The following is a 13,451-nucleotide window of genomic DNA, read 5'->3' as shown; positions in this document are numbered from 1 at the left end:
TATTTGCTATTTAAATATATATAAAATATCAAATAAGAATATCTCTAATTATTTTATATGATTATAAATTTTTTTTTGTAAGAAATTTTTTAAATCTATGTTTAATGAATGTTCCTATGGAAAATATTCTGTATAATAATCATGTTTGGTAATATAATAACAGATTTTTAGAACAGAAGTGATAATTATTTTTGTTTTAAATTTGTTTAATAAATGGTTTTTTAATTGTAAGGTATTGATGTTATGTTAGGGTTTTAATTTAATTTTTTTAACAATTCTTTATTATAGACTAGAATTCTGCGAAAGGAGGTAGAAATATAAGTCTTGGGATTAATAAATTGATGTTTGATGTGGAGTCAAGTTAAATAAGAATATTTTTAAAATATATGAGAACAGGTAATGAGGATTTTAAGTGATAAGAAAAATTTGATTTTTACTTTTTTTGTTAGTTGAGGAAGTGATTTGTTTTATTTGGATAGAAGAGTGAAATGTAGTTTTTTTGATGTCATAAGTGTATTATTATTAAAATTTTAAGAAAATAAGATTATTTAATAGCCTATATTTAATTTGGGAATTTATATGAAGTATGAAAGAATAGAGTAATATAAAGAAGAGCTTCATAAAGTGTTGTGTGAATATTCAGAGAATTTGAAGATTACTAATTTTTAAAAATGTTTATATATATTGTTGGTTTTTTTGGAGTAAAATAAAATGTATTATAATCTAGAAATAGTGGTAATTTAGGGTGGGAATTGTTAATATACTAAATTAATTATAAATTGATTTTACATTAATGGGTTTGAGAAAGTGTAAATATTGTTATTTATGTCCATATATTTCTGTTTTTATTGTTTTACATTATTGAAAAAATAAATTAATTACATTGTGAAAAAGAGATAATTTTTTTTTAAAAGTGAGAACTAAATCATTAGACTAGATATTTGTGAAGTATTAAGAAATGGTGAATTGTATGATAGTGGGAATAATTGATCAGTGGGCAGATTAATAATATATATATATATTTGTAGATTAAGAATGCTTTGATTTTATGAAAAGTGTATGATTAGATAATTGAAATTTCTTGTGAAAGATTTAAAAGGTTGTTTGAAGAGTTTTAGAGTGAAAATAATTTTATTTGTAAAGTGTAGAGGGTAAGAGTTAGTCTGGATGTAAATGCTTGAGAGGGGGTATTAAGAAAGTATGTAAAGTTGTTAGTTTATGAGGTGCAGGATTATATGATTTTATAATTTTCACTGTGGTAATGTCTAGGTTAATGCAATCACTGGAGTTTTTATTAAAGTTAGAAGAAGAGGTGAGAAAGAAGAAATAAGGATTTAGATTAATGTAAAGGAGTAAGTTTATCCGAATGGATGATGCGGTTGGAGATAGTGATGATACATCTTTTTTAAAACGCAGGGTGAATGTGGTATTTGAAGTGAATTGATGTGGGGTTTGGGTAAGTAATAATGTAGATTTAATGTAAGTGTAATTTATCATATTTAATAATAAGGATGAAAGAATTTTGGATTGGTTTATATCTTTTTGAGATAAATTGATTTTTCTGTCGTAAATGAAGTGAAAGTTAGTAGTTTTTTTTTTTTTAATTTATTGCATGTTTATTGAAATAAATAAAATTCTTTGGTTCTGAGTTACAGTTTAGGAGGATTTAATGTTAAAATAATTTTCTTTAATATGATGTTTAGTTAGTTGTCTTTATATAGTTTGAAACAATTTATTTTGTTTTCATTGTGACTTTATATGGCCAATTTTTTTTGTAAATTCGCCTAGAATAATTTGAAGTAAAGTTAAACAGGATGAAGATATAAATTAAATATAAAGAAATAAAGAAAATAAAGAGTAAAAAAATAATATTTATAGCTGTGTTATTAAGGAATAATTTTTTTTTTAATTTTTTTGCTTAGTTATGTTAAGTGTGTTTTAGTTGGTTTAAAGAAAGTGTAGGGGGTTGTAATAATAGATTATAACTGTTGATTGTTTAAAAAGGTGGAGTGCTTGTTTGCGTATTTAAATGTATTGAAGGGATAGATTAATTTTAGGTTAAATTTTATTATCTTTTATTGATGATTTACAAAATAAATTAATGTTTATTACAAAAAAACAGTTAAAATTGTCTTGAATTATATTTTGTGAAGTTTGGTAAAAATACAAAGTTTATGATATAGAAAGATAGTAAAGAAATTGATGTATTTATTATTAATAAATAGCCAAGTCAGAAGTAAAGTAGACACAAGTGCATAAGGAAATGATTTAAAAACTGACTTGGAGTGTAGATAGTTAAGTGTGTGAAGAGATTGGGAGGAATTTGTAAATAGTTTTTAATATGAAAGTATCTTAACATTCGATATAATGAGATAGTAATGTTTTAGTAATATTGAAATAAAAGTTTTACATGTAGGTTTAGTATGATTTCCATTTAATAGTCGATTTATTGGAAATGGTTCAGTTAAAGGTGAATGCAATTCGGTTAAGATAATTAGTTTATATTTGATAGTGGGAGAAAGGATTTTGCTTAGATTTTTTTGTAAAATCGTAGAGAGATAGAGGGTAGTGGAAGTTTGGGTTGTCTGTACTTACGATTTTTTATTTGCAGTACTAGGTGTGTGGGAAGAGAATTTTGTTGTGATGTAATTGTACATGATAAGCGCAGTGAATGAGATGATAGGATGCAGTAAAATGTTATACAGAACTCGCTGATTAATTCGTACAATACTTATGTAGAATTGTTTTAAGTGAATGGTGATTATAAGTCATAAATTTATTAAATGGAAAGATGAATATTTGTTCATAAAGTTGGCGTGAATTCAGTTTCGTAAAAGTGAATCATATAGGGTTGATTGGCATGATTTTTTTTGTATCTGTAGATATTTATTGAAGATGGTTTGTTGAAAAATGTCGAAAAATATATTTATTTTTTCAAAAAGAACTAGATTAAAGAGATATGGAGAAATGAGTGTGAGAAGTTTTGAAAGATGAGAATTGATTTTCTAGGGAGCTTGTATACTATGTCTTGAATGTAGGTTGATTCACTACAAAGACAGTGGTTAGATACAAAGTGTTGTGAAATGAATGGGAAAGTGTTCAATAAAATATTTATGTGGAATTGTTTTAGGCCCAATGGATGAAAGCGGGCGTATGAGATTGAGTGAATATCAAGAACAACATATTTTTATGACGACTGACTTTGAATATGGTTTTGTTTGTTTGTTAAATAGTTAAGTTGATATTAGTGTAATAAAAGAAATTCTGTATAGTAAAAGTTGATGGGTTTTTAAGATTAATTTGGTAATAATATGATAGTGGAAGGTAGAGTTGTGTGTATGTTTAGACATAAATGTTTATTTGTTGCTATGTGGTTTTGTGTTTTAAAAATAAGCTGGGTGAGACAATGATGAGTGATTGAAAGCAGAAATGATAATAAATATCACAGAAAATTATATTATTAATCTTTGGCTAAAGGATTTTAAGAATAAGATGTTTTGCGTTGATTTCCGTTAGACTTGGTGTGTGAGAAGAGAAAGATAAAGTTTTTATTATAATATGCATATAAAGCATAAGAGAGAGTTTTGAAAAGAGGTAAAGTTGTTTGAAAAAAAAGGAAAAAAACAAAATATGTTAAGATTATAGGTAATTTGATGGATTATAAAATGTAGAAGCTTTCTATTTTCATTTAAGATTGAAATCTTAGTAAATTGGTTATTATTGGGTTTAATCCGCGAAGTATACTAAGGAGATATGGAGATATGAGTTGTTGGAATTTATGATTTAGTGTTTTATGTATTGAACTATACAGCATAAGCAGATAGTTTGTATTTATTTTTGTGAAGTATAAATTTAACCTAAAAGAAATGATGGGTTTGTTGTAGTAGTTTTGGTGTGATTCATCTGTACCTTTGTGTATAAGAAAATGCCATTTAATGTTTTGTAAAGTGGATGAAAAATATGTGAAGGGATTTTTTTTTTTTTTTTTAAGATAGTGGCCATCGTTGGTTAGTGATGGATGGTAAAGTTTTTAAATGAAAAAGGCACATTTATTTGAATGTAAATTAGGAGGGATATGTACTGAAATGAATAGGTGAAAATGTGGATCAATCGAAGAATTTGTAATCAAGAAGGTTTTGCTGTTAAAGTTTTGTAGTATATTAAGGAGATTAAACAGTTTATGGTGAGTAATGAAGTCATTAATGAGTGTTAGAAAATATGCTGTGAATGTGTGTTTATATACAAGTGGTTTGAAAAGGATGAGATAATTCATGTATACAAGAGTATGAATAAAAACAAATTGAGGGTTTTTGAAGGAGTGAGTGGAGTGAAAGAGAGAGCTGAAATTTTTTAGAGATATTTATATGTATGTGACAGTTATTAATGTTTTAGTTAGAGTGAAGTAACTAGAAGATCGTAAGTGAGATAGATGAAAGATCAGTGTGTAAAATATTATGATAATTGATCAAAATGATAAAGAAAAATATGTAACTTGAAAAAAAAAATCTATACTTCCCTTTACTTCTATCTCTTCTGTGTAATAATATTCCATTGCCAGTGAGAGCATGCACTTACATCTCCAACACCAAGGCAACAGCATCTCAACCACATATTCACGAACACATTCTATGATTAATCTCTCAATCACTCAGCAGTAAATCAGACTTCACATGCAACACACAATTTATTAAAAGAGCGTAACATTTTACAGAACTTCTGACCATTGGTTTGTAGGTCTCTTCTGTTTAATGTACTTAAAACATTTTTGTCTATTCTCTCAGCTCCAATCAATTTTTTAAAATATCACCTGTGGACAGACTCCTTCCACAGCATCCAGCACTATGATACAACCATCACAGAGTCGGACGGCAGTTGATACTTCTGAAGAGAAATCCACATGCCCTGGGGAGTCTATCAGATTAATGAGATACTCCTGATCACCTAGAATCAAACAACAATTTACTTTTAAATACACAAAAAGTGATGGTTATAAAAGTTTCTATGTCCATCACTTAGCTATAGACATTAATAATAGTATGGACACCGGGAGCCTGATTGTCAAACACATTTAGACAACTAATAATGTAGATAGTGGAATTTTCAAAAGCGCCTAAGCAGGTTAGGCACTTAACTCCCAATGATTCCTGCTTAGGTGCTTTTCCAAATCACAACTGATATTTAGCTACATCTTTAGGCATCAAATACCTTTGAAAATCTGGCCTTACCTAGCTTTAGCTATAGCCAAAATGTCAGACAACCATATTAAAATCTGTGTTTAAAAGACACTAAGAATAGCTCACCACAAAAGTCAACCCTTTACTCTTAAAAGATAAATTGTTGAAGTATCAGTTTGTCTGTTACAGCTATCACCCTATTCCATTTTGTTTCTTACAGCTGTCCCCATACTCCATTTTGTTCTCCTCCTGTGGCCGCCCCTTCCCTGGCTGTTAAGTTGTTTAACAGGGCCACTGCCCTTCTCAAAGGGAGGGCCCCTTAAGTTGTTTACCAAGAGCCATTGCCCTTCTCAAAGGGATGGCCATTTGTGCTAAGTGGGACCACTGCCCTGTTCAAAGGGTTAGTCCTGTTATCGCCTTCTTAAACCTGGGCTAGTGTAGGGTAGGCAATGTCCAGAGCTGCAAGAACCTATTGTGGTTTTTAAGATCTTGGGCATGAGTCCAGGCCTCCATGTGCTTGAGTCACCTACTGCACAGGACTCTGCCCAGACATGTCTCTGTGCTCACTACAGTTTTTTCCCTGTGCCTCCTCCCCTGTGACAGAGGAGCCAATCAAAAGTACTGGCGGGAAACTCCCTGAGTTTGCCTTAAAAACAGACATTTTTAAAACTAACATCAGAAAGGTTCCTGCATTGCTGCCTGGTCTGATCAGCCAGGGTTCTGAGGGGTCCTTTCTCCGTTCTCATTTTATTTTGGAGCGTACCCCCGTTTTTTGACACCCCCGCCCCCACGAAGAACGGAATTGCTGCTGAGAGATCTCTGAATTATGAGAGCCATATACCTAGCCTCCGATGTTCTTGCTGCTTTGCCTCTGCCGCTTCCCTTGATGGGCTGTAATGAATCCTCTGTGAAACTCTCTATACTTTTATTTTTTTATTTATTAGCTGCTGGCTCTGGTCTCGCCCACCACACAAGACTCAAGCTAAACCTTGGTCTGGTGTCTTAAAACTCTTCCCTTAACTCCGCGGCTACTTGCGCTTAAAAATAAGTCTTGTGCCGCTGCTAAGCTCTGCTCCTGTGGGCCTTTGCCTGGTCTCTGCTTCCATGCTGTTATCCACTGCTGCAGACACCATCCATGTGCACATACCACTCTGCCCACTTTGAACTTCCCCATATTGCATAAGTGTGCCAGCCAAAGTTAGTTTGTTTATTAGTATTAATTCAAGTTTGGTTAAGATTACAGACTTGTTAGTTTCACATTCCTTTGTTATATGGTTTGCTCTTTTTGCTCCTATAATTCTTATTATATGTCTTATATGTTATTTTATTTAATTCTTGTTCCCCTGTTACACTCTCTCCCCCCGCCCTCACCGATGGGCCGGCCGCGCGAGGCGGGCGCTTTGCGTGCCACCCGCGCCCGCACCCTGCCCCCCCCGATACTCGGCGTCCTGCATCACCCTGTATAACTTCCCAAACCCTTTGCTGCTTTTTTCCCTGCATCTGTACTCTCTCCGCTCAAACTCCTTGCTAGCGCCCGCCCCCCACGTTGCCATCACCCCTGAGCTTCCAAACCCCTTGCTGTTCTCCTCCTGTATAACGTTGCCTGTTTTTCCCACCGCTCTATATCCCCCTCTGTTGCTTAAATCCTCTCTCTAGCCGGTTGTCCTTACCTTGCAGGGCTCCAGAGCCCTCGCGGCTTGCAGTCACACTCCCTCTCATCAGTTGCCCACTATCATCTCACTCCTATTCATGTCACTCCCACACACCCCCCTCCCCTTCCTTGACCCAGCCATATATACACTCTTGGCTATCACAGCCTCACAAGGTTACGTCAGCAATTTTCTAACATTCTTTAACATTAAACCACTCATTGGTTGCCTCCACGTTTTTCTATATACTTTGTATTGCATTATACCATGTGTTACATTGTATATAAGGCCACTAACGCACTTAATACATTACCATCTAAGATTCGTTAACCATTTCATATAGAAGCTAGCATTTATTTGCATTTCTTTTTAGGTACATTTTGCATTCCTCACTGTATCTAGAGGTTGTTCTATATAAAGTTAGTTGCTTAATACTTAACTGTTATGTATCTCCTTGGCTGAACCCCACTTACTGTACCCACTGTTAGAAGCTACCCAATGATCAATAAGAACCCCCCCCATCATGTCTATTTAAACACCTATACACCACATCCCTTCATATTTTATTGTTAAATTCCACACTATCCTTTTCCTCTTAAGTAAAGAAATTAATTGCCACCCACGTGTGGGTAATTGCTCCCAAGATCCATATACCTGCTGCAGGGACACATGTTAAGGTAGAATGTATACTTTTTAATACTTAAAAAAATGGAGAATTTTTTAACTATTACTCATCATTGTTCATTTTTGCACTCTACTCAGCCTTAGAAATGACAATATGGTCTATGTCATTACCATTTTCTTATTTTCATGTATAGTCAAAAGTTAAAATGTGTGTCCCTGGCAACAACTGGAGGGAATGTTTCTTAATAATAGTTGAAAGAAGTTTTCTCAAGTCTTAAACATGGGGCGCGGGGGAAGCGAACGCACAAGCCAGTGGGAGACGCGACCGCCAGAACACTGCCAGCGCGGCTAAAGGTAAACAAATGGCGCGGCCCACCAGGTCTAACCTGGCGTGCCGCATGCCAAAGGTTGCCACCTCTGGTTTAAACAAACTAGAAAAAATTCCACTCTACGACAGTCGCTCCAGCATAAGATGTGTCTTCGGAAGAACAACCATCCAAAGTATGCAACAAATTAGTTACAATACTCCTAGCATAAGCCGAAGAGGACTGACAACAGCCCACACCACCACTTAAAACAAGATGTGTTAGCCAGGAATCTTCATCATGCCTTGGAAGTAAACATTTGGTTTTTCTATCACTTTTACCCTGAACAATCTTTATTGTATCTTTGAAAATAAACATAATTAGTTTCCGTGCTCTTTTGCTGTTTCTTTCGTTATATACTATGACTTATTACAGAATTTCTACCAGTTTTTTAGCTTGGCCAAAATTGTAGAAACGAGTTTAGGACAGAATAGATTGTGTATTTTGACAAAAAATGATGTATATTAACTATTATTGCATTAAATTATAATTAATGGAACAAAAATTATACTCTGTAACTGAGTCAAGAGAGTTGGTACTGCAGTATGTAAAGATAAACACAAGTAGCTATCACTTATGGGGATAAACTGCACTCCTGATATCCCAAATTCAAAACTGAATTTCCCTTATTGAAAACTGTTGTTTTTAAAGTAACTTTTAAAAAGACAAGTTTGAGCCAGAACCCTAAATGTTCAATTATTACAAAACATCATAAAATTACCAACATTTCAAAATTCTGCAGTAGGCTAGCAGCAAATTCATATATTCTTCTTCATTAGTTTTGTGAGTTAGATACATTGAGATTCTTTAAATTTCATATGAAACTGTAATCTTAAAGCTTGTTTTCTGTAACAGATCCACAAAGTCTCACAATGCTCAAACCAACTGACACAGGATGGCTGGCCCTCTAAGAGGAGTGGAGCCCTGTCTTACCTGAGACTGATCGGCTACCTTCCAACTGATACTGACATCACCATAATCAGATGATTATAAAAGCCAGCTAGTGGGTTAGATGAGCAACTGGAAGTAGATGGGCCCCCATGGCTAGCCCTAGAGCTGCAATGACAGAGACAAGAAGAAAGGCCTCTAGACCCCTGAAGCCTGCTCTGGTCAGGGAAATAGCTTCATGAGTTTTAGGTGTGAAGAAGAAAGCTGTGCCCAGAAGGAGGAGCCTGAACAGATTGGGGGCATGGCATTAGTCCTTCCTGGGCTAGGGGAAACACTCCAGGAGCCTCACACCAACATACATGGAAATATATTTTATTTCTTTCAAGGCTAGTCTTTTCAAAATGGATAATCTAAGTACAAGTGAGCCAATTCCCCAACACTTTAACGAAATGGTTAAACTGAAACTAGAAAGAGGAAGAAAGAATAATCACAGTCTGGAAGTTCTCTGGTTGTCATTCAAAAATAAGTAAATACAACAGTCTCCCACTTTCCCCAGAAAAGTTATCTTGTTTTACAGAGACACCAGTAAGTACCTCATGGAGACACTGAAAGCTCAGTTTAAAACTGCTCCCTAACTGAACAGGAAATTGAAGTGGAGAGTCCAACATTTCTATTTTCAAAACATCACAAATATTCATGAAAAGGATGCATGCAGTTTTATAAAAATCTAACCAATTATGTGTTAAAGAAGCAATAAAAAAATTAATCTACATGTCACCACAAAAGCTAAAGTGCATATAGTGAAAAAAATTAAAAGGCAATTCTATTCAAGCATAAAGCTAGCCATGTCTTCCAATGCTTGCATACCCCACAGTGCCCACAACTACTTTATAATCACAATGTAAGCGAAACAGAAAGGCGTACACATAGGTTATTAGTGCACGTGTTTATTTACTCTCTCAGAGTTAGCCCTATTATATCAGCTTGGTAGAAATCTACTCTGCCCGATCGCTCCCATACTTGAAGATGATAAAATAAAAGGTAGCATGAACACTGAAGTTCCAGTGATCCACAGAACATGACAATAGAGGTAGAAACTTCCCAAATACTGCTCCAACCAACATGCTTCCACCATGTAGGAATGGAAAGGACACTTAATTTCCACATGATTCTTCTTGGAATACTCAACAATTCACTTGTAAAGCAGATTCCAAGATGAAGAAAGATGTGCTGCACAATGGTCATATGATATTATCATTCATAAATGTCTACATCTGGCTCATTTAGGCCTTGATCCTTCAAAGATTTTCTCACATCCTGAACTTTAAGCACAAGTGGGTCCCACTGAATTCATGAATGCATGTGTACCACATAGAAGTAAAACCGTGGTTTTGTTTTTTAATTAGAATGATTAAAAACACAAGGTTGCAAAATATAAATCTCTGCAGAACCAAGGCCTAAGGGAGAGCTCCTGGAGACAGCTGCAGAAAAAACTTGAAAGTGACAATTAATAGAAGGAAAAGCAAAGAAAAAAAAATCTCAATAGTCCGCACACTTCTGTGTAGCATCTCTACCTTACCTTTTTCAAAGTGCAGTGATATAGCACTAGATTTCATAGTAATTCCTCGGATCTGCTCATCTTCTCTACTGTCTAGATATCTCAGCTAAAATGAAAGACCACAAAAAGAATGATAAATTTGTATACCGCTATTTTCCTAAGATATTCTTTTAAATGTGAAAAAGTATGTCCAGAAAAAAAAATTATATGAACTCTTAAAAACTCCACTCATTAATTATATTAGATTATAACTGTACCTTTCCTGCCAATCGATTGGAGATTATTCCATTGCTAGATATCAGACAGTCAGCTAGAGTGGTTTTGCCTTTAAAGAAAAATAAGTGACTTTGTTTAAATACACACACACCAATGAGTTATCAAACTTGATATTGCTACATGCTAGTAACTATCACACAGGCACATGGGTTTCTTTAAAATATTAATAAAAATACTTTATTAAAAACCAGCCATAGGTTACTCAACATCACCCACATCTGCCTCTCACAAGATACGACTCTCTTCTCCATCTCCACAAAAAGCACGCAACCTTAATTGTGACCAAAGATTATGTTTAAACAACAACAACAAAAACCCCACCATAACTCGTAATTACAACATGGAAATAAAGATTAACCACTAACATTAAACAATAACCTCCCAAAGCAATAAACACTATTTCAAATTATTTCCACTTAAACACCAAAATATTTCTTCCATGAAATCATCCAGCACTACACAATTAAAAAAAATCAACTAAAAAAAACTACATTGACACTAACCATTTACTACAATACACTACCAATTAAACATTTTAAACAATTAGAAAACATTAATTTCTAACCACTCCACATGATCTAAGTTCCATGTTTTGTGTAGAAGCCACAGGAAAAGACAACTTAGATGGGTAGTGAAGCAAGATAGGTACAGTGGAAAAGGTAAATTCACAGTTGTTGGCCTAACTAGGGATTTCCTGGCTTTTATATGGTTGTGTTGGTCATATGTGCACTTGAGTAACCTTAACCAATTTTAAACAAAGTTCTTAAATTTTCTGGAACATATATATCATTTAATGTGCACATGCAAATACACAACCTACTTCCATGTACACACGTTTTCATTACTTTTATTACAATGTGGCTTGGGAGGAGTGTTTGGTTTTGGTTTTGTTTTTTTAATAGTCTACTCCCTCCATTTAAAAGCCAGATATTGTAGCAGCCCTCCCAAGTCCATTAATGCCACCCTGCCTCGCCACAAAAATGCAAAGCAGTTAGTCTGTACCAAGGGAAGAAAGGGACTTTTCAGATTTCAAACAAGTATGCTGATCCCACGAGTGAAGAGACGTCACTTGACTGCATTTTACTTTCCTTTCCTTTTCATTTTATTTTTTCAAATAGTATGGATGAGCACAGGTTTGACAAGTAATACCACTGCCCACTAGTGCGGTGTGAGATCAGGGGGCAATTTATACCACCTTTCACCAGGGATCAATGCTGCACCCTACAGCAGATTCACACCCCACTAAAGGTTTAAGTTACAGCCAGAGTTCCACAGCCAGCTATTTAAGTAAAGGGGTGGGGGAATACGAATAGCATATCACCCAGCAGTTGTTGACATGCCCTGTTATTAGTCATTACTGTCCACTTTAGGGGCTATGTTGCCTACCCCACCACCAACACCATAGGACACTGAGAGCAGGGGTGTCTTCTAGGACAATTGCCCTGTGCCCGGGGTCAAATCAGACTTGAACTGAACCCATGAATTTAAACTCATGAAAAATCAATGGTTGGACACACTTATCTTCAGCAAAATGACAGAAATATCCTTTTATAATTTAATCTGAACACATAAGAACATATCTCTAAATAACTGCTTATAGCAAAAAGTCCGCCTTACCGTGGTCCACATGAGCCAGTATACAGATATTCCTGATACTGGCAGGCTTTTTCTGGAGTCCAATCATCTTCTCCAAACTAGTGAGAACCATGATTACCTATTTCTGTGAATTAGGAAAAAGCATTTTATACGAGCATCATAACTCAAGAAATATCTGAATTTTTTTAAATGCACACACAAGTCTTTATAGTTTAGTTTATATATAAATATCAACTAAACCTAAACCCATCAACGCGCAGTACTTAGCTAATAAATTATGTTTCTATAGCACCAAGCACTCCAGATCAGATACCAAAGAGATTTACAAACAAAAGGACAAATTTTCCATTTTTGATCGTACATTTTTCATGTATTTGTTTATAAACACAACAAAATACACAGTGGAAATCTGTCCATTTAAACTGGACAGAACCACATACGGAATTTAAAGGGACAGTGTAAATTTGGCAGCCATCATTCTTTAAAAGATAGGTAAAACAATCCCTGTGGTGACTGTAATTTAATCAGGGTTCTTTTTTCTCCCCCGGAGTGCTCGCTTTGTGTGTTTGACAGCACTCCGCATATATAATACGTTTGACTGTTTCCCCAGATAGTTTTGCTGGCCCTGATCCTGCAATTAAACAAGTGCGTAACTTCACTCACACGAGTAGTCCCACTGACATCAGTGGGAACACTTATGAGTAAAGTAAGACGTGCTTGAGATGCTTGTAAGTTTCATTATGTGCGTCTTGCAGAGCAACATAGAGGAGAAAATCATTTTTAAAGAAGGAAAGGCGGATTGTAAAACCACCGTGACCGTCGGAGGGCTGGGGGCGCACATGTGCAGCAGCCGCACGTATCTGATATTTATTTATGTTTAGCTGTTCACAGTTCACGCTCTTAACGGTGCCCCTTTATACAAACCCCTCTGGCGACGAGGGCAACGCAACCGCCAGGCAGACAAGATACTGCACAGCAGAGCGTGGGTGTGTGGGGACACCCCAACTCTTACTACAACTGGCCGGGCCTACCCAACGCAGGAGTCACCGTGGGCCCCGCCCTCTGTACCGTGGGCGATGAGGAGCCGAGGGGACCCCTGAAGGCAAGGCCACCCCTGCTAATCCGGAAATGACGTCAGCCTGCTGTGAGGCAATTGAGAGACCCCGCAGCCCCCTTCTACTGGGGACAGGCGACACAGGGCCCGGCTAGTCACTCACCCCGCGAATTCCCCCCTCTCCTCGTGACAGCTCAGGCAACTGCCCACGACCGGAACTCCCTGCTACTGCGCGCACCTTTTGCCTCCACCCCCTTTGTGACGACT

The 13,451-nt window shown here is 35.7% G+C and overlaps 1 protein-coding gene across 1 annotated transcript in view; it reads right to left on the bottom strand.

The window, feature by feature from the left end:
* Window positions 1–13,412, bottom strand: part of EFL1 (elongation factor like GTPase 1) — a 170,855-nt gene extending 157,443 nt beyond the window's left edge. Inside the window, 5 exon segments of the mRNA XM_075069672.1 lie at window positions 4,808–4,941; window positions 10,280–10,364; window positions 10,516–10,583; window positions 12,152–12,254; window positions 13,348–13,412. Of these exon segments, the coding sequence (XP_074925773.1) occupies window positions 4,808–4,941; window positions 10,280–10,364; window positions 10,516–10,583; window positions 12,152–12,242 (378 nt within the window). The 5' untranslated portion in view covers window positions 12,243–12,254; window positions 13,348–13,412.
* Window positions 13,413–13,451: the final 39 nt, after the last annotated feature.

This window comes from Chelonoidis abingdonii, chromosome 9 (assembly GCF_003597395.2).
Source record: "Chelonoidis abingdonii isolate Lonesome George chromosome 9, CheloAbing_2.0, whole genome shotgun sequence".
Lineage (NCBI taxonomy): Eukaryota > Metazoa > Chordata > Testudines > Testudinidae > Chelonoidis > Chelonoidis abingdonii.
The sequence above is the reverse complement of the archived record's forward strand: the minus strand, read 5'-3'. Positions and strand labels throughout refer to the sequence as shown.